Consider the following 27062-nt stretch of genomic DNA (forward strand, 5'->3'; position numbering starts at 1 on the left):
GCAGAAATCTGTTGATGTTTTCACAGCAATATGAAATAGATATTAGAGAGGGAAGTATGATGTATTACATATTATAAAAAGGCTTTTGAAGCAGTTTTTTTTCAAGATGTCTCATGTAAAAGTAGGTTATATTAAAGGTTGTGTCATGAATTTGAATAGTTGAAGTTGTGCTCATTCAAAGGGCTGAATGACTTTCCGCAACTGCTTATTCTGGTACAGGGTCGCCAGCGGGGGGGCTGGAGCCTATCCCAGCTGACACTGGGCGAGCAGCGGGGTACACCCTGGACAGACCGCCTGACTGACTGATTCTAGATAAAAGTAGTTGCAAACCAGTTAGTGACAGCGTTGAACAGTTACAATATCTTAGATAAATTTCAGTCCGGTTATCGTCAGTTACATTCCACAGAAACTGCTCTTCTCAGGGTCTCCAATGACATCATGATGGCCTCCGATGCCGGTAAATCCACTATCCTGGTTCTGCTTGATCTCAGTGCAGCCTTTGACACTGTTGATCACCACATCCTTTTAGACAGGCTGAGGGACAGGGTAGGAATCTCAGGGACCGCTCTTCATTGGTTTAAATCCTATCTGTCTGATCGATCCTTTTCTGTGGCTGTTGGCCCTCATAAATCAGAGTTTGCCCCCCTTTCTTGCGGGGTGCCCCAAGGTTCAGTGCTTGGGCCTATCCTCTTTACGCTATACATGTTCCCTCTCAGAGATGTCATCAGCAATTTTGAAGGTATCTCCTACCATATGTATGCAGATGACCTCCAGTTATATTTTTCTTTTAACCCTGATAGGACTGATGGAATTGACTCACTGTACGATTGTATGAATGTAATTAAGGACTGGATGGCTTCTAACTCCCTTCAGTTAAACGCTGCTAAAACTGAGATTATAATTTTTGCACCTGACGCCTCAGCATCTAAAGTGGCCAGCTGCTTAGGGTCCCTCAGTGCAAATGTGCGCCCCAAGTTGAGAAACCTTGGGGTCACATTTGATCAGGAGATGCTCTTCGATGACCACATCAAAACAGTCACTCGCTCCTGCTTTTTCCACCTCAAAAACATTTCCAAACTCAGATCCATGTTAACTTATTCCGAGCTAGAAATGATCATCCATGCTTTTATTTCTTCACGTCTAGTTTACTGTAATTCTCTTTTCACCTGTCTCAATAAAACTTCATTAGACCGCCTCCAACTAGTCCAGAACGCTGCCGCCAGGCTTCTGTCCAGATCTCATAAGTTCACTCACATCACTCCAGTCCTGGCATCCCTGCACTGGCTCCCTGTTAATTTCAGGATCCAGCACAAGATTCTAACCATCACTTACAGAGCCCTCCATGGTCAGGCACCTGCATACTTGACGGATCTGGTGTCCTTTCACTGTCCTGTCAGGTCACTGCGGTCCGCTGAAGGCCACCTACTTACTGTCCCTCACACAAGATTAAAGACGAAAGGTGATAGAGCCTTTAAGGCTGTTGAAATGGTGGAATGCACTACCTCATGAGCTGAGAGCGGCCTCTTCTGTGGACATTTTTAAAAAGCAGTTAAAAACACATCTGTTTAGGCATGCGTTCCATTAATTGTCCATTGTATCATCTCTGTATTTCACTGCACTTTACTTTTTATTTGTTCTTGTGTATTTTGCATTGTTTCTGTTATTGTATTTTTTGTATTTTATCTTGTGAAGCACTTTGTGAGTCCTCTTTAAACATCCACACCAACCCAGAATTTCACAACTGGTGCATTACCCGTAAGGGTAGATGTTCCCTGGAAGCAAGCTTCCAGGGAACATCTACCCTTATGGTTGAGTCATGGTTTCTTATGACTCATTAACAGACACTAACTCATCAAACAGGATTAAAATTAACGTCATGTAAAGTGAATTACATGATGTTTTCCAGATAATGCTCGTCAGCCTTGATGACGCAGTTTACACATTTCTACATCTGCTGATTTATTAGATCACAGTACTACAGAGTGAAACATGACGGCAAACTCAGCAGAAGACCTCAGTTTAATAATCCTGAGGGAAATTTGGGCGATTGCAATTGTGAGATAATGCAGATACAGACTGAGCAATACAGGTTGAGAATGCAGTCAGACAGGGAGGGACAGGGATATTATTAAGTGACGCTGACTGACAGACCTGTCCTATCAGGTGTCATTTACTTTCGCAAATTTTTTATTGAATGCTTCTCCACTATGTCTCCTGAAACTCTCCTGGTTTTATTATTCCTCGTGTTATTTGTGTGAAAACGTAGTGTATGCATTCATGTCCAAATACAGCTGAGGATGATGGGAACGTCATTAGTTTTGCAGGTAATAGCTGGTAAGTGTCGGACAAATTGATCAATCTGGAATCTGATTGCTCAGTTGACTGACAGAAACGTTGTAGTTGACAGCAAACACAGTTTAGATTTAAACATTTTCATCACTAAAATTAAAGGACTGTGGGTCCAACCCTATTGGCTTATGTAACTGTCCGTCACAACAAGCTTGATATTAATTTTGAGGTTGTAAGCGGTCGGCAGGTTGTGGACACAACGTTTGCTCTGGACCATAGTGATAAGATAGCAAGGTCCGATCTGCAATCTGAAGTGATTGGATTAATATTTCTGTGTGTCTGAGGATGTTGCTCATTATTAGGCAGCTTCACAGTAATGACTGGACTGTGTAAACACCAATACACACACACAAAGCAGTGGGGAATTAGGGAGGTGTTAGACATTCAAACAGTGATTGCTTCATCAGCGTAAGAGGCAGAACAACAGAGCAGATGTTTAATGAATAGCTGATGGGTGCGATCAATATGAATGAATGAGAAAACAAGAGCCGATCGCTTAGTAACCGCACGTATTGATGCTGTCACCACATGATAATGACATTGACAGTCACTGTAAAGCTAAGGCAGCGCTCGTGACATGGCTCACTTTTCATGAGTGCTGCTCTCTCAGTGAGGTCAGAGGTCAACAAAGAAACTTGAAGGATAACTTAAGGTGTTTTGTGCAACTAGCCCCAGAGAAGTAAGTCTTAAACCTGTGATGTCATCAAGTATAAAGTCTGGAGCTGCTCCATAGACAACAAATGGGAGCCTGATTTTGTGGACCTACTAAATGTTTTGTTTCATTTTTTTTATACCCAAATGATCTTCAGTCTATTGTAGTGCTTTAAGCTCTGAAACAGAAAATGGACCCATATACTCAGAGCATTCCTCTCAGTCATCTGTAACATCTTTCACCATCCATTCTCTATGGAGCAGCTCCAGGCTTTATGCCCTATGACATCACACATTTGACATTTAGCACTTGGATTAAGAAGGACTAATATTTTTATTAAAAATAACTTTTATACTGAGCGAGAGGTTTTAAGATTGAAAAATAAACTTGTTAGTTTTCTGGTAGACACTGGGACTTATTTATTTATTTTTTATCCTAACTATCTATTACATCTTTCTGAGGTGTACTGGTATGAGAGGACCAAGCCAGTTTCTGCAAACCTGCACATACATGTTGCAGATTGCTTGTTTAAATCTTTATGAATGCCACCTGTTGATGAGAAGGTACACGTTTGTGAGATCCCATCATTTACATAAGGTTGCTTGCACACCGAACCTATATAACCTACTGTACTGTGTAATTTACTGACATGTCTTGTTACTTATCAGCTGACACATATACTGATACCAACATATCTTTAATAAGCTAAACTAATAAGCTGTTGTCCGGAGAGATTTATTAGTCTGATTTAATGAGATTTCAGAGACTAGTCAACATGGCAGTAACTGATTAACCAGCATTTGCTGCTGTTACTTGTTGTTTTTGACAGATAGTGTCCACAATACAAAATATTCTTACAGTTATGTATTAAAGTATTTATTGCTCACAGCTATAATAAGAATGAAGCCTTTACTTAAATTCTTTTGCTGATCTGGTGGAAGCCTCACTATACAACATAAGAAATGGGCTTTCCAGGTCTGCTGTTGACCGGTGCAGATGGTGACAACAGCAGTACATCGAGTGACAGGAGGATTACAGTGTGGACAGATGGCAGCCGTGGGGCTGAAGCCAAAGTGGGGAAATACAGCAGGTGATCAGAGCAATATGGTGGAGAAAATGACCTGCAAGAACACACTCTGAGCCCTCAAAGTTTCCTTATTCAGGGAACAACGCAGGACCAGCTGTAGCACTGTAATTTGCAACAATATTTAAAACCAGTCTGAATTTATATAAAGTGCTTTTTTCTTTGCTGCGAGCTTTTATAATAAAAATGCCATTTTATCCACAACTTTCTCTTATCCTGGCTCCACAGGCTTCCAGTAAATCATTACCCAAAACTACCATGTACTCTTGTTGCTTTATCTTAGCAATGTTTTTTTTTTCCTTTGTCCTAAGGCAAAGCATGTGACACTCTGCCCGTGTCCTGTGATGAGGCGGTTTTGAATCCAGGTCATGATCTGATGACACAACCTACTTCCATCTCTATCGCGGCTAATTCCTACTGTATCTTGAGGCAGGACAAAAAACAACACACAAAGTGTATGAGTTCACTGAGAGCTCCACAAAACCAAACACTGTTAAATAAATCACCACAGAATGAGTTATACTTTCTGGTTTGCTCAAGAAACAACACACCAGCTCCTTCCCTCAAAAATAACAGCGACAGCATGTGTGACAAAATGAAATCTTAAAGAGATTCATTCAGTGATCTGGAGGATCATAGTTAACACATAGGACTTGGATTCAAGCTCCCCTGCTGTACTGGGGTGAACAACATCATAATTATAACAGTACAATAAAGATAATATAGCTGCTTATGCCCTCTTCACACTTTTGGGGGGAACTGGACTTCCTGTCTGCAAATATATTAAAGAGTAACTAAACCACCAAACCCATTTTTTCCCCGTTGAAAACCAGTGTACATTGGTATTTAATAGTGTTGTTGATGGATTCAGGTACACACTTGATATTTTAGTGCAAAGTATTTGATTTATGTTTGAAATATGCACATCAATTGTCTTCTACTGGCTGACACTTGGCTACTGCATTGGCACGTCAAGTTACTCTGTGACTTCACTGGTATTTCAGTAAGGGCATAATGTGCTAAATGCCGAGGCCACAGGACTACTTCTTGCTAACAATAGCTAAACTTCCTCCTTTGTATCAAGTGGGACAGGCACATCCCTGAGTGAGGAGGAGCTCCTAGTGACTCAGAGAGTGTTGAAAGAACATGAACAAAAAGAAGCATCTAATAGGAATCAGGAATAGGAATGTGCTAACATTAGCGAGCTAGGCTAACTAGGTACCACTTTGTGGAGGAGAGATAGTTAGTAAGTTTAGATAGCTTCTACTTTCTGAGTGGAATACAAACTTAACAGCACGATGGGTCCTCCTAAAAGCTGAAGGGACAGAGAGTTTTAATTGCTGGTGGTTGATAGCTGACACTAAATGAGCTTGTTGTAAGTTGTTAGGGTATAAACTGAAACAACCCATTAGCACGAAGTATCAAAACATCTTCAGTCAGACGATACCTGCTTTCAATCCTTTTTACGCCAGGGGTCTGAGCTTGTCATATAAGCAAACTTTCTGTTGCTGCCTTCTTCGGAGCCACTCTACTCTCTATATCAGCTCAATGTTTTGATATTGAAATTAAAAACTAAACAAAGAACCACTCAAGAGGACGGCAATATATCATCTTCCTGTTTTCAACAGTTATCGTGAATGGATGACCCTTTAAGGGTCACTCGTTAATTCAAAACACTCTTAGAATGAGCTAACATAGCAGCAGTGGCTAACATCCAACACAGATACGCTAAACAGTCTGAGCAAACACATGCCAACACTAAAAAACAGCTTGACTCTGTCGTTATGTGTGATGCTAACAGTTAGCCTTGTTAGAGCGTGAGTGCGCTCAGGCAGACTCGCACGACTGTCTACGGTGCAGAGCTCACACTCCTGCAGTAGCAGCTACAAACCATGCAGTCTGAAGTGTGGTGAAGTCATACACAGTGTATTGACAGACATGGCGTACTGAGATGCGACCAAAACATTTGAAAGTATGGCTACACTACACGCCACTCCAATTACATTATAGATTTTGAAGGAAGTACTCTATTGGTATTACTATTACTTTATGGGTATTGGTAACAATTTTTGGGCATTATTTTACGACCAAAAGTTGCCACAATGTCTTCTATCATCACCATCTCTTAGATTTCAGTGTTCCCATAAGAAAGATCAAGCATTTGGGCTGAATATTTGAAGTCTGATTATATTTGCTTACGCAAAAAGTAAGGAGAATTAAAAAGTCAGTGACTTTAAAATCAGGTAAAACCAACCAGTGACTCACCTGCAGCATACATGACCGCAAGCATGATGGAGGAAATCCACGCGATCTGACTGTAGGAGGCATCGAAGATGAGCTGGATGTCTTTGAAGAAGACTGTGGTGGCCTTGGGGAACGCGTACGAGAAGCCTATGGAGATGAAAGATGCAAGCACCACAGCCCACCCCCAACCGCCGTCTGGTGGGGGCACGGCGGGCGGGTTTGCGGCCGGGGGCGGCATCACTGGCCCACCTCAACGCTGACTATTCACTGCAATGACAGAAAGGAAGGGAGAGAAGAAATTAAAACTTACCACCAGCTTATGTGCTTTTTTTCCTCGTTGCGGTTTATTTCTTGGATAATGTGTAAATCTGAGAAGTTGTTTATCGCAAAATGTCACAGGTCATTACCGATGATAAATAGATCATTCAGATGACCAGCTCCAGCTCCTATTGACAGTATACAGACGGCTGTGGGATGACTAGGAAGGTGAAAAGCTTGTCCTCTGTCATTTACATGAACAACTGCCAGCAGTAATATGACACGAGAGGGACAAGGACATGCTAGAGGTCCATATCCTGGAGAAGATGTGCAAACACACACATACACAAAACTAATTATCTGTTCTAAAGAGCATGCATTCACTCCACCTGAGACACCGGACCTGCCCTGCCTAATATTCACCTTGAGCTTGCCCCCCAACCCCTCAGCCCTCACACAATAATGGAAACAGGGTGAGGCTGCCAACTCATAGACATGTTTAAACCAGGTGCTGCTGTTTACAAAGCAAACACACCTTAATTACATGCAAAAGCAAGAGTGGCAATTGTCCAGTCACACTTTACTCTGGATTTTTTACAAGCTGACACACACGTACACATCATAGTGCAGCACAGGCAGCCATTGGCGCTCTCTTACTTCATTAGCTTCACCTTTCTAATCAGCCAGGAATAACTTGCAGCTGTGTAATTAGCTCACGTTACACACAGAGATGAGCCAGTTTGGTGTCACATAAATGAACCGCCAGTGGAAAAATCAACATGTTTTCTCATGTTTGCATTGCAACATCACAAGTGAGCAATTATTTGACAGAGCGTGATGTGGCTCACCAAATATGGCTGTTACTAATTGCTGCCAGTTATTACAATGAACAAGTTTTGGGGGCGTTCAAATGATTTTACACATCAAGGTAAATTTAGCCTACTTGTCCTGGTTATACTACTGATTGTAATAACAGGAGACCCGAACTTTTGTTTGGTGTGCATTTTTAATTTCTCCTAGCTATTAGTAGGACCTGATAAGTATAAAAAACTAAACACTGTCAACAATGATAGAGCCCCAGTGTCCTCAAACTGGATGACAATAAAGTCCCAATGTCCTTCAATGAGCTGATGATAAATTCCCAATATCTTTAAATGAGTTCTTCCTAATTAACAGCGTCTTAACTTGTTACTGTTGCTGAAATTGGTCAAATTTGTTGCCATATTAAAATACAACCATTATTAATAATGAATAAACAAGTTTCAACCATAAAATATGATCAGGCTTTGTAACTTTTGTGTCGGGGTCAGCTGCAGACTGACTTGGCAGAGATGGCTGCCATCTTGTTTTTACACTGATTAGTGTATTGTGGTCTTACTGCCACCGGCACAAAAAAGCATCCACGAACGAGGACAACAGGTCTTAGTTCAGCAGAGTGAAGTATAAGGTGCAGTAAACCCAGAATGTGATGTCCTCATATGAAGACACAGGGTCTCAGGAGGAAACATGTCACAGTCACACACACATTCACACACTGATGGCTGAGGCTACCACACATGGTGCCACCTGCTACTCAGTAACCATTCACACGCACTTACACACCAATGGAACAGCCACCATTGGGAGCAATGTGGGGTTCAGTATCTTGCCCAAGGATATGTCCACATGCGGAGCTGGGGATTGAACTGTTGATCTCCTGATTGGTGGACAATGCACTCTACCTATGAGCCACCCTCTTTTCCTTTTTACTTATAGTAGGTGCTAGAGCTGCCCTTAAGTCCATACTGCTGCATGCAGTATGCACACAGTTGGGACATACTACTTCTTAATAAGACTACGCCCTAAACTTTGACCCTCTTGCTTATATATCCATTATCTTGGAGATAAAACAAAACGTAGTTTGCTGAGCTCACCAAGATGAGATGGAGGTCAACCCAGAGAGCTCTGTTGTTACTTTGCAACATGTACTAACTGCATACGTTGTAGATTCTAACATGTTATGTTCATAATAGAAAAATTAAATAGACTATGCATTTCTCTGTTATTGTTATTTTCATAGCTATGTCCTTTTGTTGTTGGTGATAGTTATGATTGTTTTGTTCAATTAAACAATTAATATTCCTATTATCACTGTTTGACTGATCATCAGTTACTTTAATAAGCCGTAATCCCATACTGCGGCTTCTGACAGATTTCAATCAGCTGTCAAGGAGCTATTAAGCTGTCATCTGTTTCGAACTCAGTTGATGTGACGAATCTTCTGCTGTGCAGAGGACTATGGGTCAGAATAGCCAGAAAAGCATGCTGGCTTGCATACTGCAAAAATCAGACCAGATGTAGTAGAACATCCTGGTGTTTTTGTCACACTGCATTTGACATACTATGTATTGGGACATACTACATCTTTTTCTGGCATACTGTAGAGTCAAAATATCACGGTCTCTGCTGCTTCAATGTTGACCCCTTTTTTTTGTAATTTACTTATGTAGGCTGTTCCCAAGTGTTATGTAAGTGCTATGCTAAAAGCACTAAACCACTGGAGTGCCCAACTTAACTGGTTTATTTTTATTTTGCAATAATATGTATCATAATGCCTCATCCATAATAATAAAGTTTAAATTTGAAATGCATTTTTTCTTCTCTTTGGGGCATTCACAGTAACAACAAACACAACAAAACATGCTCTCCACTCAAGTGTGATTACAATGTCAGTATACAGTTTTATTGTGGATGATGAAAATTTGGATTTGGAAATGCTTTTGCTATGTAATTATTTGACTCAATTAATTCATTCAGAAGAATCTCTGTGGCAGCCAAAAGAGCAGGTTGAGTTTTCTGAATGCAAGGCTAAGGTGCTTTGGTCCTTATGTTGCTGACAAATAGGAACTAACACAATACACAGCAGCAAGCTTTGTTTAAGACAAAGCCATCAACGCCCTACAAGGGAAATGGACACTTCAGTCTTTACAGTGTCTGTAAATGACCCGTGAACGTCCGCTAACGACATCAATAAATGATGTCACTGTCTGTCCTTGTTGGCACTCTCACCAGATCCAGTTGCACTCACATAGAGTGAGATGTACTCTGAGTGTCAGCAGGACTCCATTAGTGGGATGACTCACACATTTTCCGAATAAATAAATTTGTCACTATAGAGTGTTCAGTTTGAAGAAATACGGGAAATAAGCAGGAGCTGCTGACCTGTATGGAGGCTGCAGAGTGCCACCAATATAATCATGAACTTCAAAGTGGGTTTGATTAAATAGGTTTGTTCAAACGATTAGGAATATATATTTGCTTTTAAATGATTTGATTAAAAAAGTGCGGTCATTCAGTTTCTTGTCTTCATTGATGAACTCTGATCTAAAAGTAAAGGAAGCACCGTACATGTTTGTGCTCAAGTAGTCCACACCCGGGGATAACTAGTTTACCCAGTGACTATAAATAAACTAACTCAGAGCCTGTGCACAACTTGACTTGACACTACAATGTATTGTATACAGTATACTGTACAATATCAGGGCTGGGTTTTGTTTGGGTTTTATTCCAATACCAGTGCTAAAACAATATGAGCAAATACAGGCTACTGTGGACCCAAAACAGAAACGTACCAGGGAACAAGCACCTGACAATTTACAGTGGGACAAAGGCCATTTTGAAAAGATAGGTCTTCAGTTGTTAGTTTAAACTTTCTAAGTAGTCTGCAGACTGTAAACCTAATGGAAGAGAGTTCCATAGTGTTGGAGCCACGACTTCAAGGCACAATCACCTTTTGTTTGGAGTCAGGAGCGTGAGACAGCCAGTAGGTCCTGGTCAGGAGACCTAAGAGACCTACTGACGATATATGGATGGAGGAGATCACTGATGTATTCAGGTGCCTGACCGTGGGCTCTATACGTGAGAACAAGTATCTTGGAATAAATCTTGAACCTGACAGGAAGCCAGTGTAAAGAAACTAAAATGGGAATGGGGGTGGGTTGACCTGCTGCACCTGGCTAACAGCCGAGCAGCAGCGTTGTAGATTATTTGAAGACGGTTCAAAGATGACTTTCTCAGCAAGTAAAAAGGAGTTACAGTAGTCCAGTCGGGAGGACAAAAAAGCATGGATAATCATCTCTAGCTCAGGTAGAGACACCACAGACCTGAGCTTTGCAATATTTCTTTGCTGTATAAAACAAGTAGGGGTCAACAGCAGGTAAAGATTCTTAAAATTTGACTGTATAGCTGAAGAAAGGGACCCAATAATATAGTACTGATCCCTGTACAGTGCCTGAACTGACACTTTGAATTAAAATAAGGCACAAAACGACACTCAAGGGCATTTTAAACTACTTTTTCATTAATAACGCAAATTTGAACTTGAACAAAATGTTATCTCTTAACAGTATTAAGTACTCTTCAATATTAATCCAAATAAATACAAAATATTTTATAGCTCAGTCCATAGGGACTTGGCTTGGGAAAGGTGCCACTTCACCTCCTGGGCACTGCTGTGGTGCCCTTGAAGAAGACACTGTCCAAAGCAGCCCCCTCTCTCTGACATCTCTCCATTTAATACATGTATAGGTCCTGTTTGTGCATGTTTGCCTAGTTTGGGCCTATGTGTGTATGACAACAGAGTGAAATAAATTGAATTTCCCCGCAGGGATGAATAAAGCAGTATCTTCTTAGCTCGTCAGCCTTTAAAGTCCACCTTAAGAGAGCCTGGTCAGGTTCCAGTAGGCAGCTAACTTCACTCACTAACTTAAGGGCAAACCAGCTTCAATCTAACCACTTTGTGACAAGAACTTGTCTTGGGTCTTGTAGCATTTATTTACAGATAAATAGAAAAATCTGTTCACACACTGCAGTGCTATGTTGAACTTTACTCTGCTCTGCTTCACTTCCGGCGGTGCCCCCAGTGTTACACTCCTACCTGCAACTCGAACCAAACGGCAGTAAAAACGTTGCTGCTAATGCCCTTTTTTTCCTGTCGTGAGGAGTGGAAGGTGTGCTGGTGGATGCACAACGCTTGTAAGTTGTGTTGTTGTCCATGTTTTTCACATTGACGAGACGGCGTTGTGGGTGGAGCTTGCTGTTTCTGTAGGTACACATTTTACCTGCACGTCTCGGCCCCGCCCCCTCCATTGTGATTGGCTAAAGTGCAGTATCGTTCAACCTCACTGTGTAAATTGCAGAATCTGTCTTGAGAGATTATATAAGAACTGGTGCCATATTGGTAGCAGGTTTTTGTACACTGTCTTACACATTACATGTTTTTACTTTGTCTATCTGCTGTTTAGTGTTAAGTTGTGGACCCAAAACCAAAACAGCAACCTAAATGACACTAAAAGCTTTGTGTGAAAGACTGGGGTGATCATTTTTCTGAGTATTTGTCACTACAAGCCACCCCTTTCACATCACACACAGTCATTTAATCCATTGTTAATATACAAATATTTGTCAGTGCAGCTTTAATTCACTGCTAATCTTTTACACTGCTGAATTCTCTCCTCAAATAACCATATTTCATAAGAAAAAAACTCTTTTGGGGCATATTTATTTGCATAAATATAAATTCAAAATGAGTCACTCTCATAACTATGATTTAATGAGCAAACAAACAGAACAGAAATGGGACAAAATGTTTTCTTAAATGCGACAAACATTTAAAAAAAAAAAAAAAAAAACACTGACGGAGAAAATTTGACCGATAAAGGTTGTAAATTTTGGGAATTAATTCCTTGAAATGAATGCAAGGTTCAGCCAACAATATGGGAAACATGCATTAATTTTGAAAATTCTACGTCTGTTTGAGTCTTTTATTTTGTAATTCTGGTTGCCAACATATTAAAGGTACTTGAGCATTAGTATTGGTAATTGTATCTGGATTTAACCATGTGGATGTCTGAATACTAACAAACATCTCTTAACTTGTGCTAAAACTGTCCTGGTGAATGGAAATAATCCTCTGTGTATATCCGTTGTATTGCCCCTTTAATCAAAGTTAGAGATTATGCCTTTCCATACAGTGGGTCTAATCCACGCTAATCAGATTACAGACTGTCCGCAGCAGCACTCATTGAAGATAGTGGTTTTGATTGATTGAACGTGACGACAATGTACGGACAAATCTCAGAACTCCTAAGCAGCTTAAATTGATGGGTTCGAATATGAAGCTCCGAACAGATTGACCATAAAAGAGCAGCTGAGGAGACGGGACAAGGCACACTTTCAGACAAGCTTGACGAATTTGGTTTCCAATCAACCATATAAGTATATAAGAAGTCAAACAAAGCAAAGTCACTGTTCAGTCACACCAATGTCAACACTTCCTCTTTACTTTAGAGGCTCGGATCCCCATCATGCACTGCCTCCGCTGTGTCCTTCACCTGACAGCGCTGACTAGAAGAGAAGCTGACAGAGGAGTGACTGACAGGCTGCAATCACAGCCGCCGGGTTCTGAAAGGTGCATTAAAACACAGGTGAGGATCAAGTCAAGCCCTGTCCACACCCACTGGAAAGAGTTCAGTCTCGCTTGAAAGACAAATTGGGCAGATTACATTCCAAATCTGCATCCAGCAGAACTTGACAGGTTAGGTGTTATGGTAACAAGAAAATTCCTTTTGTTCTCCTTCGCATACAAACATCATAGTCATCTGCAAGTGGCTGTGTCCAGGGCTGAAAAATGAAGCCAATGTGGAAGTGCCAAAAACTGTACTTCCTCTTAAGCCTAGTTCACATTACACGATTTTCACCGTGATTTTGACGTCGCAGAGGATCTTGAGAGCCACCTTGGGTCGGAGGTGAGTCAGCAGATAGCCTGCCACGACAAGTCCTCATGTGTGAACAAGTCTACGAGCAAGTTGCCCCCCTGTCTGCAACTGGGACTAGATATCTGGCATGCTAGAAAACTGGAGAAGTGTGACACGACTGACAAAGAGCATCAGCCAGTGAGAAAGTGTGACACGACTGACAAAGAGCATCAGCCAGTGAGAGGCGGGATACTTCCCACGTCAGCACGCAGGAGGACGGAAGAAATGTGAGGAGGACAAGCCGCAGGGTTGCCACTTGCCAGGTCCGCTTATTAGCTGTGACTTTGGGCTTGTTTCTAAAGTGGAGTTGCTTATTTGGGCTTATTCCCTAAACATCTACTTTTTCTATATATAACCATCTAATAAGTTATTTAAACACATGATAGTCGCTTCTTTTGGGCTTGTTTCCGTAGCCCTGGTTGCTTGTTTCTTTCCCAAGATCTGGCAACGCTGACAACCCGGCAAGCAACAACAACAACAATGGCGACTTCCACAGGATCGCGTTGTGTTTGGAAACAGGCCCTGGAGGCAGATCTGATTCAACACTGGGAAGAATATCCATGCCTTTACGATGTGTCGTCACTGGGAAGAATATCCATGCCTTTACGATGTGTCGTCTCCAAGTTAAAAAATGAATTTTGGTGACGTCGCCGCATTATCTGGGGCTCTGTCGGCGAGGGCTCGGTGGAGAAATCTTGTGGTGTGCACACACAGGTTGTAACGCAGTTGGCGAAACTCCTGTTGACAGAAACACACGTCGCCAGGTATGACCACTCAAAAGATTACGATAGTCTCTGCGATGCAAAATCAAGGTGAAAATCATGTAGTGTGAACTAGCGTTAATGGCCATTTGAGGCTGCCTCCAAGCCCCCAGGAAGAGCACCGGCCTTTGAAGCCAATTTAACATAGTGGTTAAAGTAGAACTACAATGTCTGGGTTCGTCACATGATGCTATGGGGTCCAAGAAGACTTTCAACAGTAGCCTTACATTGGGAAGAGACACGTGTAAATCAGTGGATACATTTATTTGACCTTAATAACCCCCGGGAAATGACTAATTTCACTGTCTAGATTTGATCCATTCAGTCCAGTAACATTTCTTAAGTCTAAAAGAGCTGCATTGCACGATTAAATCAAGTTAGTGGAGTGCTAAACCCGAAATTAGCTGCTTGGCCGCACTCAAAGATCCAGGTAATGTCATACTGTGGAATTAGTGTGTTTCTCTTCATGTGCCACTGAGCAACTTTCATAGCAATGAATGGTGGCCCACCTTCAATGCTGTATCCAGTTCTCATTATACATCCACAGACACCATAGACGAGTCAGACCTGATATACTCTCATGTTAAAATGCCAAAGTTAACAGCAGCAGGGAACACGTATGTACTGGTAATCCATCTGACAGCTGTTGCGATATTTGACTCGGGATCAGAAATGTCAACGTCATGGTGGTGCTCGAAGGAAAGTCAGGGAATCACTTCAGTCAACAGGCTTCATCCTCTGGCAAACATGACTTTGTGGACAATATTTGATGGATATCCATTTAGTAATTGTTGAGATATTTCAGTCAGGACCAAAGTGGTGAACTAAAAAACAGACAGTGCCATCCCTAAAGCCAAACATTGCCATGGTTAAAATAAATGATTAAAGGAACTGATTAATCTGTTTATTTAATTGCTAAAATGTCAAAAACAATTACCAAAATTTCTCACAAGCAACAAGGATACAAAATCACGTCCTAAATGCTTTGTCTGACCATCAATAACTCACTGAGCAGAGAACAGCAAAAAATCCTCCCATTTTTGGGGCTGGATCATCAGGTACAAAGACCCACAGTTAAAAACACATGAACCATGGAGACACACACACACACACACACACACACATACATTAAAGCTTGTCCTTGTTGCTAGGCCGAGCACACAGTTTGTTTTGGTCCAGTGTCCCCTGTACGTACTTGAGTTGGCTTCACATTGGTGAGCCTATTCAAACAACAGAGCTGAGTAGGTGAGCAGCGAGGAGACAGCAGCAACCAAAATAGAGTTTCCATAATCAAATCATCCAACTGGCAAATCAGGCTCTGCTGTACGCTACTACACTGTAAGAGTGTAACTGTGTGTGTGTTTGTATGTCCTCCAAGGACATCACTTAGTGTGTTGGCAGAACGCCTAAAAGACTGCATTCTTTGTGGCATGGACAGACACAGGATCTCAGGTTTAATTCACAAGGAGGGCTGAGCTGAGACCCCGTGTTGTATTTCAGGTGAGTTTCAGTAAAAGAGGCCTGTGTGGATGTGGCTATCAAAGTGAAAGAGCCAGAGGCAACCACAGCCCATGCACAGAGACATGTGGAATCACTGATAGGTTTCTGAAACTCTGATTTAGGTTGTGTGTCACCGCCATGGCTGTTTCTGAAGCCACAAATCCAAATTTGGTCAAATGGAGAAGCCTGGGAGAAGCTGAGGAGGGATACGCAACCATTAAAGGACAACGCTAATCAGCAGACATGTAGTGTTTCCCCTATAATGGTGCAGGCCTGGCAGGCCGCCAGACCAACAGGAAGCCCTGCCAGACCAAATAAATCTTTATTAATCTTTCAATGCCAAAAATAAAACCAAATATCCATTCCAGTGTCTCCCCTATAGTCATTCTGCAGCAGTGCACTGTAATGAGTCCAGGAACGAGGCAAGTTTCAGTGGTTAGTTCACATGTCTGTAATAATAGCAGGACAGTTGAGTATCTGTTATGTAAACTGCTTAAGTCAGATGAGCAGATGATGTGAAGGTATTGCTGTCAATAGGCTACTACAGTAGTTACAAACAGGCTCACCAGGGAATGACACGCTAACATGCTGACTGAATTTATTCACGTTTCTTGCCAAAAACTAAATTTTACAAGATTACATTTGAACACATCATGATAAGGTTATAATTTACTTTCGCATAATAGTCAGTTTTACCCAATATCACTGTGGCTGTTTCTGCCTGTACTCTTCCTCCCTGCAGTGTTAGTAGGCTTGTTTTTACTGCTAATTCGGTGATAAGATATTTAATGTCCTACAAATTCTTCACAATAAAAGTCCCCAGTTATTTTGTCATTTAAAACCTTTTATTTTGAAGCAGCAAAATAAGAAAACATTAAGTTTTCATAAGCAGTAACTTCATACGATTCCTGTAGGGCAGAAAGCGAAAGTGAAACAGTAACATAAAGCAGGTGTCTGAAAGTACAAACAGGGACGCAGGAGCAAAACTAAACTCCAAACCACAGAGGTACAGCTAGACGCTACAAAAGTACAGAGAACTTAATACACATAGACTTCTTCCTCTGTGGTTTCCTGCATGAGTGTCACAACACACGCTTGTCTGAGGGGAGAAGGGTTGTTGACAGGAGTCGGCTGTGGTCGGTGAAACGTCACAGCTAGCTGCTTGGCGTCAGTCAGGTGTGCGTTTGGCCTAGTTCCAAAGATGGTCCACGTCGAGTGTGACACAGCATGTTAAATGCCAATAGAAAAGCCCTATGTGGGTTCATCTCTACATCTGACCCTCTTCACGTTACACACAGTCATTTGATAGACTGTCAATGTAAATATATTGACTAGAGCAGCTTTAAACCGTACTACCACTTCAACTGAGGCAATAATTCTCCAACACCAAGATACAAGATATTTCAAATTCTAATTTTCATATGAAGGTTAATTATAAATTCCTGGGGTGGAAGGACCGAACTTTGTATTTTGAGAGAAACTGGGACACAAAATTCACAGTGAGACTTTTTGGAGCCAGCCTTCGGTGGCAATTAAAGCAGGAAGAAAAGACCCGCGGAGGTACCATTCAGAGGAAGAAGACTTCCTCCCTCTAATTTTCTACACTGATTAAAGTTTTCTTTTGAGTTCTTATTTGCCAAATGGAGTTTTCTACTTTGACTGATAGTCAAAGGTCGGCCAGTGAATTAAGAGATTTCTTAATAATGTTTCCTAATGTGGGTTTTTGTGAAGCCCTGTAGGACTTGAACTGTAATGAAGGGTAACAGAAGGTTAGCTGACAGGTGCTGGGGTGGGAACATGACTAAATCAGAGTTAGGGGGCCCAGGAGACTTTCCTATTTAACCTGCATAAGTTTTACGATATCTTGGAAAATACAGGCTCTGCCTCTACAGCGTGATATTTGTTGAGACCTTGAACAGCAGAAGTATTTAATAGAGTTACATGTCACTCAGATAACCAGGTGCTGTAAGCCCTTTCACACTCTACAAAAGGAAACTTGACCTCTACAGTCAGCGTCTGCCAGCATGACCCTCACTACACCTGTCCCCCCACCTACGTCTCACGGGACTTTAAGTTATGGCAACGCAAGCTTAGCTCTAAGGTAACCTTGGAGTAACACTGAACTCACTTTGTTCTAGTTCATAATAGTTCATCATTAACCCAATCAGCAAGACTCTGAATGTTGACCGAACCATGCGTTTCGTTCCTCTTATCAGCATCTGATCCGGTAAACACACTTGACCTTGATCTTGGGCTCCAACAAACGGGAGAAATACCACAGAAACAATGGCTCCCTCTGAGAGCTGCTTTCTGATCAAGAAAGGCCACCAGGCAGGGGGTCTTCCCATAAAATATGCTAAGACTATAATACCCTTTATACTCAATTGTCAGCCTCTATACTTTGAACCCGTGAGCTAATTCCTGGAGACGGAACCATGATTAAAAAACTTTAAAGTGGTCCAATACATTTCCGTCAACACACCTCTGATGACAAGCCTCTGCCAACACAGAATAATTCTCCTAACCTGTGATATACTGACAGAAAAGGCACATTTAAAGACATGCCATTTGAAAAAAAGAGAGGACCCTTTCATCACCTTCACCCAGCTACATCTCTGTGGACACAATAGCATGCTGAGAAGTCCATCCATATCTCTTTTTCCATGTGGGCCCGCCAACACCCACATTCAGCATCCAATGCAAGGCTCCTGTTTCACTCCACACCTCCGAACACGTCATGAAGGTCAGAGACATGGATCTCTGTTACATCTTTGTTTTTTCAGCTCTCATGACGTGAGACTTAAGCACGAATATTTGCTTATATAGGAAATTAAATATCACACATCCAGCATTTATCAGAATACCGACACACTGTGGAGATTAAACTGAAGTGTTAAATGCCATAAACACATCCAGCTGCAGCCATATTATAAAGTTAGTATGTGTTGGACAAAATGATTGACATATTTAGCCTCCGTCATGAATGAAAGCTAAATATAAAAACTTAATCAACAGAGAATCTAAGGAAGAAGATTTATTAGAGGGATAGTTCACTCCAGAATCACACATACATACTTTGCTCTTACCTGTAGTGCTATTTATTGATCTAGATTGTGTTAGTGTGAGATGCCGAGTGTTGGCGATATTGGCCGTAGTGATGTCTGCCTTCTCTCCTATACAATTGAACTAGATGTCACTCAGCTTGTGGCGCTAAAAGCACCAAAAAAATACTTTTGAAAAACTCAACAGCAAGTCTCTTTCCAGAAATCATGACCCAGTTTCTCAAGATAACCCACAGACTTTATTGTGAGGAGTTTCAGGTATGAACTCTTGACTTTCTACCAAATTACATCTGCCAACCGTATCAACAGGCAGAGGAAGGCATGCTAGCTCACCTAGCACCACTGGGCTAGCTTATGTTACAGCTCAGCCAAGGAGGATGCCATTAATATTAACATCTCATGCTGTCACGAGAACAAGCTCATGCTATCAGTAGAAGTACGCTTCCTTCTGCATGGTGATACGGTTGGTGGGTATAGTTTAGTAGAGAGAGAAAAAATATATTGCCCACATGAAACTGCTCACAGCAAGGGCTGTGGACAATGATCTCTCATACCTAAACAGCAGAGAAGGTTGATTTCTCCTGACTTTCAAAACAACTTAGGTGACCAGCCCCAAAACGGCATATATTACCTTTCTAACGTTTGTAATTCTAAACATGTCCGTAACATCATGAAACGGTCAAAGTTCTGCTCCAGAACTACTTGGTTAGGATTAGGCAACAAGACTCTATGCTTACGTTTAGGAAAAACATCATGGTTTGGCATTACATAGGTACTTTTGTCATTAAAGTTACCCATACATCACATATGACATGTCATTAGCATAGCATGCTAACACCAATCTCCTAGATTGAAGTCCTGTGCTTGTTGACCCATCCACCACGCCTCCCACCCACCCTTGAGGTCCTTCTTTGATATTTCTACAACCTCACATGGTCTTTGTCACTTTTTATGCTATGTCACTTCCTGTTCATTTTGATTAACTGTCATGAATTATTATAAAATTAAAGTGAATGTCTGTTATCTTCTATCAGTTTCAGTATCTCCCTATTTTGTTTGGCTACTACCCTTGATAGACATGAGGTCAGATTTGACGGGAAATCTGTTGCATGCAGCTTTACACAACAGAAGGAGGGCGCTGTTCCTTCAGAGCAAGTACAGCTAAAAATTACAGTTTGTATTACAGCCTTTACAGGTTTACTTAAGGTCCCCAGTATGTTAAAAGCCTTGGAGTAATTTGTATGTTTAGTTTTTTAGTTTCCAGGTCATTGTCAAGTGTTAAATAATAATGTAGAGTACAATGCCTTGTTCTGTATCAGGTGGTGTTGTTTGCACACACCACGTTTGTGTCCACAATAAACTTCCCCCAGGGCACATGGAGAGAGGTCCTGATCTTGAAACCTGATCCAAACATAAAAAAACCTATTCATATCCACACAGTACAAAGGAGCATAACCCTGTCAGTCAACTGTCAGTGGCATACAGTTTATCTGAGTACAACCTCACATATGATATGTAATTATGACAAAAATTTCGACCTTTCACACCTGAGAAATGAATCAGTGATGGTATCGCAATCAGTCAAAAGTTTGACACTAATGTTCCTGCCCACATGATCACATGTGCCGCTGCTTTTGAGGGAAACAAACGGTGTGGGCAATGACAACCAAAGAATGTTTAGGATACCTACAGACAGAAACTACATGCAGGACGACATTATATAACCAGAGAAACAAGCCGAAACAAAGCAGGAAAAAATGCAAACCATCTCACCTTTCAGCCAAGGGGCAGGAACTAGAAAAGCTGGAGGTCACCAGGTGAAACTTTAACTTAAAAAGAATCAGTGACACCCCCCATCCATCAATATGTTTAAACGGCCTCCGAACACTGTTTCTTCTGCACTTCCAAAGGAGTCTTCTCAAATACTAACAGCATCATGTAAAAGAATATATCTTTCAAAATGTCCTCAACAGCGAGAAAACTTTGTCTGAGGAAACTGTCTTTTTTACTTAGATTGAAAACTGGTACAAACTGTGAGTTGATCCCACAAATGACAGTGATGTCGTTGTTGGATGGATCTATGACTCAGAGTCTGGGGCGGATTGTCTAAGCAGGGTTCTCAACATGGACGTGACTGAGGTGGCTGCTAGCAGCCGCAAACAGCAGCAACACTGCCGACAGACATAATGGTGTTAATCTGGGGGAGAACTGATGGGTGGTCTGACACCACGGTTTGGGATGGTATTATCAGGGGCAACCAAAGTGTGAGTGCAGTGCAGAGCAGCAGCACTTTGCTAGCCAGTGGAAAAGGGTCCAGCGGATGACACGCCACACCTCAATACCCTCCCCTCTCCTTACGATCCTCCCCCAACATCGCTTTACCACGTCTTGTGTCTCACCACAAGTCCCTTCTCTCCCTTCTCTCTCTCTCTTTAGTGTTAACCAATTTCCCTATGGCTGTGCAGCGCGTGGATGTAGTACAAGGACAGTGCTGTTGTGGCTACCCAGCGTTAGCTGAGATGCTGGCTTTTTTTTCCTTGGCTGGCGAAGGCATAACCCACCCTACTCTGCCTTAACTTACCCTGACATTCTTACACGAACCAATCCCACCACTCATGCCTAAACCTAACCAATCCAACACATGAAGACAACATAAGGCACGTCATATGGCTAGTTGACGTCAGCTGAGATGCTAGCATTTTTCTCCTGGGATGGTGAAGGCATTACCCACCCTACTCTGCTTGACTCTGCCTGCAGTTGGTTTACCCTGACATTCTTAACCGAACCAGTACCACTCCTCATGCCTAAACCTAACCAATCCAACCAACGAAGATGACGACTAGCCAAACAGGGTGAGCATAGGGCAGATAATATAGCTAGCTAATGCTAGCTGAGATGCTAGCTGTAATGAGGTGTTAAACTAAGGTCCAGAGTGCTAATGCTAGCTGTGAAGCTAGCGGGGATAGCTTATAGGAGGACCATGAGGTGCAGTGGAACCTGCCAGATATACTTGAGGCCTAGAGCGTAGGTTTGCATATGGGCTGTCAGGACATGTCCCTACCAATACTTTAGCAAGTCGTTTGCATTATCCTCACACAAAGAGTCAATGCACAAATACACTAAGCAAATCATGTCTCATACTGATTCAGTAAGGGGTAGGGGTGTAACGGTACACAAAAATCTCGGTTCGGTACGTACCTCGGTACACAAGTCACGGTTCGGTTTTTTCGGTACAGTAATGAAAAAAATAGACAACTATTAAATATCTTTTACTTATTGGTAACCTTATTAAAACATACCACCACAGCAGTTAACTCTTTTTACACAATTTTTGAATGAAACAAATATATATAAAATCCTGCTTTTTCACATTGTTTGAATGAAAATAGAAATATAAAAGTGAAAAATAAAATCCTGCTGTTTTTTTAACACATTTTTTGAATGAAAAATATAAATATACATTTCTGCTTTAACAGTTTTACTCAATTAAAATAAAAAGTATAGTGCAGCTGGTCAGCTTTAAAGCCTGCTCAGATTCAGTTTTACTAGGAACTTACTTAGCTTTCCCACTTTGTTAAAGTGCAGTAAACAAAACATGCTTATATCTAAAGTGCAGCTTAAACAATTTTACTCAACTCCAATGGCGTTGGTTATTTCTTTAGCGCGATGGTCAGGGAAACGCTCTTTCTTTTTAAACGACGACGATATCGTAGTTTGCACCAGATTGCTTTTTCTAGTCGTGCCGGTTAACGTTCAAACTCGGGTGGTGTCGCTTTAGATGCGTTAGCATGTTAGACGTGTTTCCAAGTACATACCCGACCGCTGTTCTGCAGTGTCGGCACACTGCTTTTGTCTTGTCCACTTGTTTATTTCCATCTTCGTATTTTACCCTGAAACCAAAGTGTTCCCAAACGGAGGACTTAAGGTTTGCGGGTGGGTCTTCAGGTTCGTCAGGCTCACTTGCCATGTTGTCAAAATGCGAGAATGCGCTGCACAAAGTGAAAGCGGAGATTTACGGTCGGACTCGGTCCGTCACTCAATTATGTCCGTCGGGGAACTAGATATTTTAAATGGTTCGGCTCGCAAAAACGGAATTAAAATAAAACAAAATAAAATAAAATAATATCCTGCGCCCAATAATTCGGTACAGGGTCGTGCCGAACCGAAAGTCGCGTACCGAACGGTTCGACACAAATACATGTACCGTTACGGCCCTAGTAAGCGGCAGTGCATTTTATCTTTTAATACAGGACAGTCCTGTTTTATGTCTAATCAGAAGTGTTGTCAATTAGTTTCTGTATTCTCCTTCTGATGAAGAGCAGCACACTGCAGCATAAACTTTGCCCCCTCCAGAGAGATTTCTCAACAGGAGTCTGTATCTGTCAGACAGTCTAAAGAGGATCCAGTCAGCAGCGCAAAAACATAATGTACAGTGGACTGTAGAGCCGAGCAAATATTTTTTTATTCTCATTAAATCACAAGATTATTTTCACAATATTAGTTTTTTTCCAAATATTGTTACTTTATTCTAAACTTCTCAGGGTGCAGGGATGTGTGGAATATGATTTGAATGTGCAAAAAGTTTTAGAATTGAAGAAAATTTTGTTGAATAAATTACATGAATAAATACATTTCCACCATAAACTGGTGCACAGAAATTCACCAGAACACAGGAAATACAGTGTTCGATGCTTAAAATTCCCACCAAAATGAAACCGGTTTGAAATGAAACCTACACCCTTGCTTGAGGCAGTGGGATCTACTCACAGGGACATGTCTGCATTAACATGCACTAACATGCATGCATGGCCTGACTGGCCACCACAACCAAATAACAGAGATGCTCGGATTACAGGACACAGAGGGAGTGTGACTTCATTCTCTGCCCAGGACACCACTACTCCAGCACATGACAGATGGTGGTTTGCTGATTTATTAATGTCCTCGTGCTGCATACAGTGACTTTAGAGGAACAGTTGGACGTTTTGGAATACACACTTATTCACTTTCTTGGCCATTATTAGATGAAAAGCTTGATATCACTCCCATGTGTGTACAGTGAGCTACCAGCAGCAGCAACAGGTCAGCTTAGCTCCAGGACACGACTGCTCCTGGCCAAGAAATAGTCCATCACACCTTCCCATAAAACCACAATGTGTCATTTTTACAGTTCAGCTTGTGTACAGATTAAGCAAAGTAAAAATAATGTGTTAATTAGTGAGTTTAGGTGCTGGCAGGTGGGTTATGTTACATTTAGACAGAGCCAAGCTAATTGTTTACCCGTTTCAATTCTTTGTGCTAAGCTAAGCTAACAGGCTGCTGGCTGTAGCTTCATATTTAGCGTACAAACATGAGAGTGGTCGCTGTCTTCTCTTCTTAAAATATTTTAAAAGTGTATAGGCACTTTTAAACAAGTTAAATTGTGTAACTTGTAACTAAAGAGAAGAATTAACTAAGTAACTATGTTGCACTTACAATCACGCAAGCCAAATATTATTTTTTTATTTGTTTATATTTCCAATTATCGTCACAAAGATGTCTCATGTTAGTCTGAGCTGCAGTGATAGGATCGGTGTAAAATCAGCCACACTGTCAGCTATCATATCACCACGGGAATAAAATAAACTTCACATAATTAAAATTCAGCTAAAAATCATCGTTCTGTTTAGTGTCATAAATGATCTCTGTTTGTTGGAAGCTCTGTTTTAAAGCCAGAGTGGAAATAGAAAGCCTGGAACAATGAAACGATTTTACTGATCTATAGAATATATTGTGCAAAACATTGACACAACATTATAGTTACCAGGAGACCTATTTTATGGAGGTTAAGTGAATTTGAATGCCCCTAAAATAATGAAACTTGAAGGCTTATTTTTGGTTGAACAAACATTGTATCACTATAACTGAAACTTGAAACCATTTTATTAATGGAAGTATGTGTGAGTCTCTATCCAGTTGCTTTTTTTCCTCAATATCATTGATTAGTAATGTTCACGGTATGCTAACCGTATATCGCTGTAATCCAAGACGCAAGTGCAGGTGACAGAATATCATACTCAAGCATTTTGTTGCTTTAGCCTTATCCATTAGCTTACTAGGCTGCAACTAACAATTATTTTCATTGTCGACTAATCTGTCGATTTTTTCTTCGATTAGTCGACTAATCAGTTTATCGAAAAATGTGTTAAAATGTTGAAAAATGTCTCTCGCGAACCCCAAAATTATGTAATCTAATGTCTTGTCTTTGGGGTACTTTTATAGTACTTTTCTATGAAAAATGACTCAAACCTATTAGTCAACTACTAAAATAGTCATTGATTATTTTAATAGTCGATTAGTCATCGATTAGTCGACTAATCGTTGCAGCCCTATAGCTTACGGAGCTCATGTTAGCTAATGTTAGCAACTTTCAGGTCTGGGGCTGTGGCTCCGGAGACACGTGGCTCTTTAGCCCCCTCCAGTGGCTCCCTGTGGAAATTACTAACATTTTTTTGAACATTTTAATTTTCATCTGTCAGTGTTGAAGGCCTAAAGAAATTCTTACATTCTCCAATTGTAAAAATGTGAAGCCATATAGATGAATAAATAGAAATGTTTTACCTTTTAAACAACTAAAATATGAGTAATACATCTACTGCCTAGCACTTTTTCCACAAAATATTGCCAACCATCGTTAGCAGTGGCTAGTCTTGATTCTCGCAACACAAAAGATCACATCACAAATCACAAAAAATAAAAGCCTTGTAATAAAAAAGAGAATTTAGTATTGCATGGACAGATTTGTTTGCTTTCACTGCCAGCTCTGCAAACGTGAAGTACCAAAGAATCATAAAAAGTGCCGTGCACGTTGCCACCTAGTGGTAAAATATAATAATGAATGCTCATTTAGACTCTTAGCATAGGCTGATTAAGATTTAATAGACTGTGTTACCTTTATTATAAGGCTTAAACATGTTTTGTGACTCAACATATTTTTTATTATTAGTTTTGGTCAAAAATGAGTCAGTCCTCTGACTTTATGACTCTTTACAGTGATGGAGGCTCATCCAGAACAATCTAGTTGTGAGAGAGGTTAATAAAAAACTGATGTGAACATCTGACTGGCCTGATTATTGGCCTGTTTGGTGTTGAACTCTTCCGTCAAAATAAACAGACAACAGTGATAATATTTTCCAGGGGAAACTAGTGCTATGTGGAGTTATTTTTACAGCTCACCAAAACCAACTGAGTGGAAAAACTCCTCATCACATCCTGCGATAATAATAGATTCCCTGTCATCTGTCAGTCTGTGAAAAGCTGCACAAGTTGGGCCCTCCATCAGAGAAACTAGGGCTGCTAGGAGGCAGAGTGATTCCTCAGCACTGCAGCCTCATCATATGATGCTGCTGATGTAAGGACGGGGACTGGATGAAGCCAGTTTAAATGCTCCGGGCCTACATGGACTCAACCGGGCGCTCACAGTCAAACACAAACATAAGATTTGATGCAAATAATTTCCTCCAGGATCTGACCCGCGTGGCAGCACGGACAGGGATTAACACATCTCTCCAAAGGCTCCTGAACGCATCACAAAATGTATTCAGACATCCACTGTCAAGCAGCATAAGCCCTTTCTCCGGGTACATCTCTCATTCATCGCAGCACATGCTCATCTCTGCATACCGCGGCGTCACCAAAACGCCGAAAGCCCGGTTAATCCTCCTGATCACCGGCAGCGGAGGCTCGTCTTTCAGCGTCGTCAGCGACATACAGGCATTAAATGTTACTTTACCTTTAGGGGGGGAATGGAGGTGTGTGTGTGTCCCAGTGCAGGCTGCCGGCTCGGTGACCTTGGAGCAGAGAGATGCGTGTGTCTGTGTGGTGGACGGCTCTGTGTGTTTGAATTTCCTGAGTGAGCCGCTGCCTGACGTGAAGCTGCCGCGGGCTGGAGAGGGCGGCGCTGCCTGCCTGCCTCCCTTTCTATTTTAGACCACGATTGACTCAGTCATACTCTGTAGTCGTTACTCGTTACATCCACACATCCTTACCCCTCCTCCTTAGTGCTGGAGTGTTGCTCTGCGCTCCACATGCTGCTGCAGCATCAGAAAACACAAACACAGCAACTAAATCACTCTCACTTCATAGTTTGGCCCATTAAAAGTCATAAAATGTGATTTTATTTCCCAAGAAGACAACACTATTTATTATACAGTCACCAAAGATAGAGAAAAGCAGCAAATAGTATATGTAGGGGAGACTGGGGTTGGTTGGCACACTTCACTCTGCCATAGACCCTTTAACTATTAGTAAACAGGGTGACGTTTTGGTGGGCGGGGCTTAGCTGGAGGCAAAACAATTCTCCACACACATTAGCTGGCA

At 41.4% G+C, this 27062-nt stretch overlaps 1 protein-coding gene across 1 annotated transcript in view; it reads right to left on the reverse strand.

Moving 5' to 3' along the window:
* The window catches only part of zgc:165507 (uncharacterized protein LOC561188 homolog), a 48126-nt gene extending 21519 nt beyond the window's left edge, over positions 1-26607 (reverse strand). The window contains exons 1-2 of the mRNA XM_050035912.1: positions 26476-26607; positions 6351-6596 (exon numbers count right to left, since the gene is read on the reverse strand). Of these exons, the coding sequence (XP_049891869.1) occupies positions 6351-6567 (217 nt within the window). The 5' untranslated portion in view covers positions 6568-6596; positions 26476-26607. The remainder of the gene's footprint in view (positions 1-6350; positions 6597-26475) is intronic.
* Positions 26608-27062: the final 455 nt, after the last annotated feature.

This window comes from Epinephelus moara, chromosome 23, assembly GCF_006386435.1.
Source record: "Epinephelus moara isolate mb chromosome 23, YSFRI_EMoa_1.0, whole genome shotgun sequence".
Taxonomy (NCBI): domain Eukaryota; kingdom Metazoa; phylum Chordata; class Actinopteri; order Perciformes; family Serranidae; genus Epinephelus; species Epinephelus moara.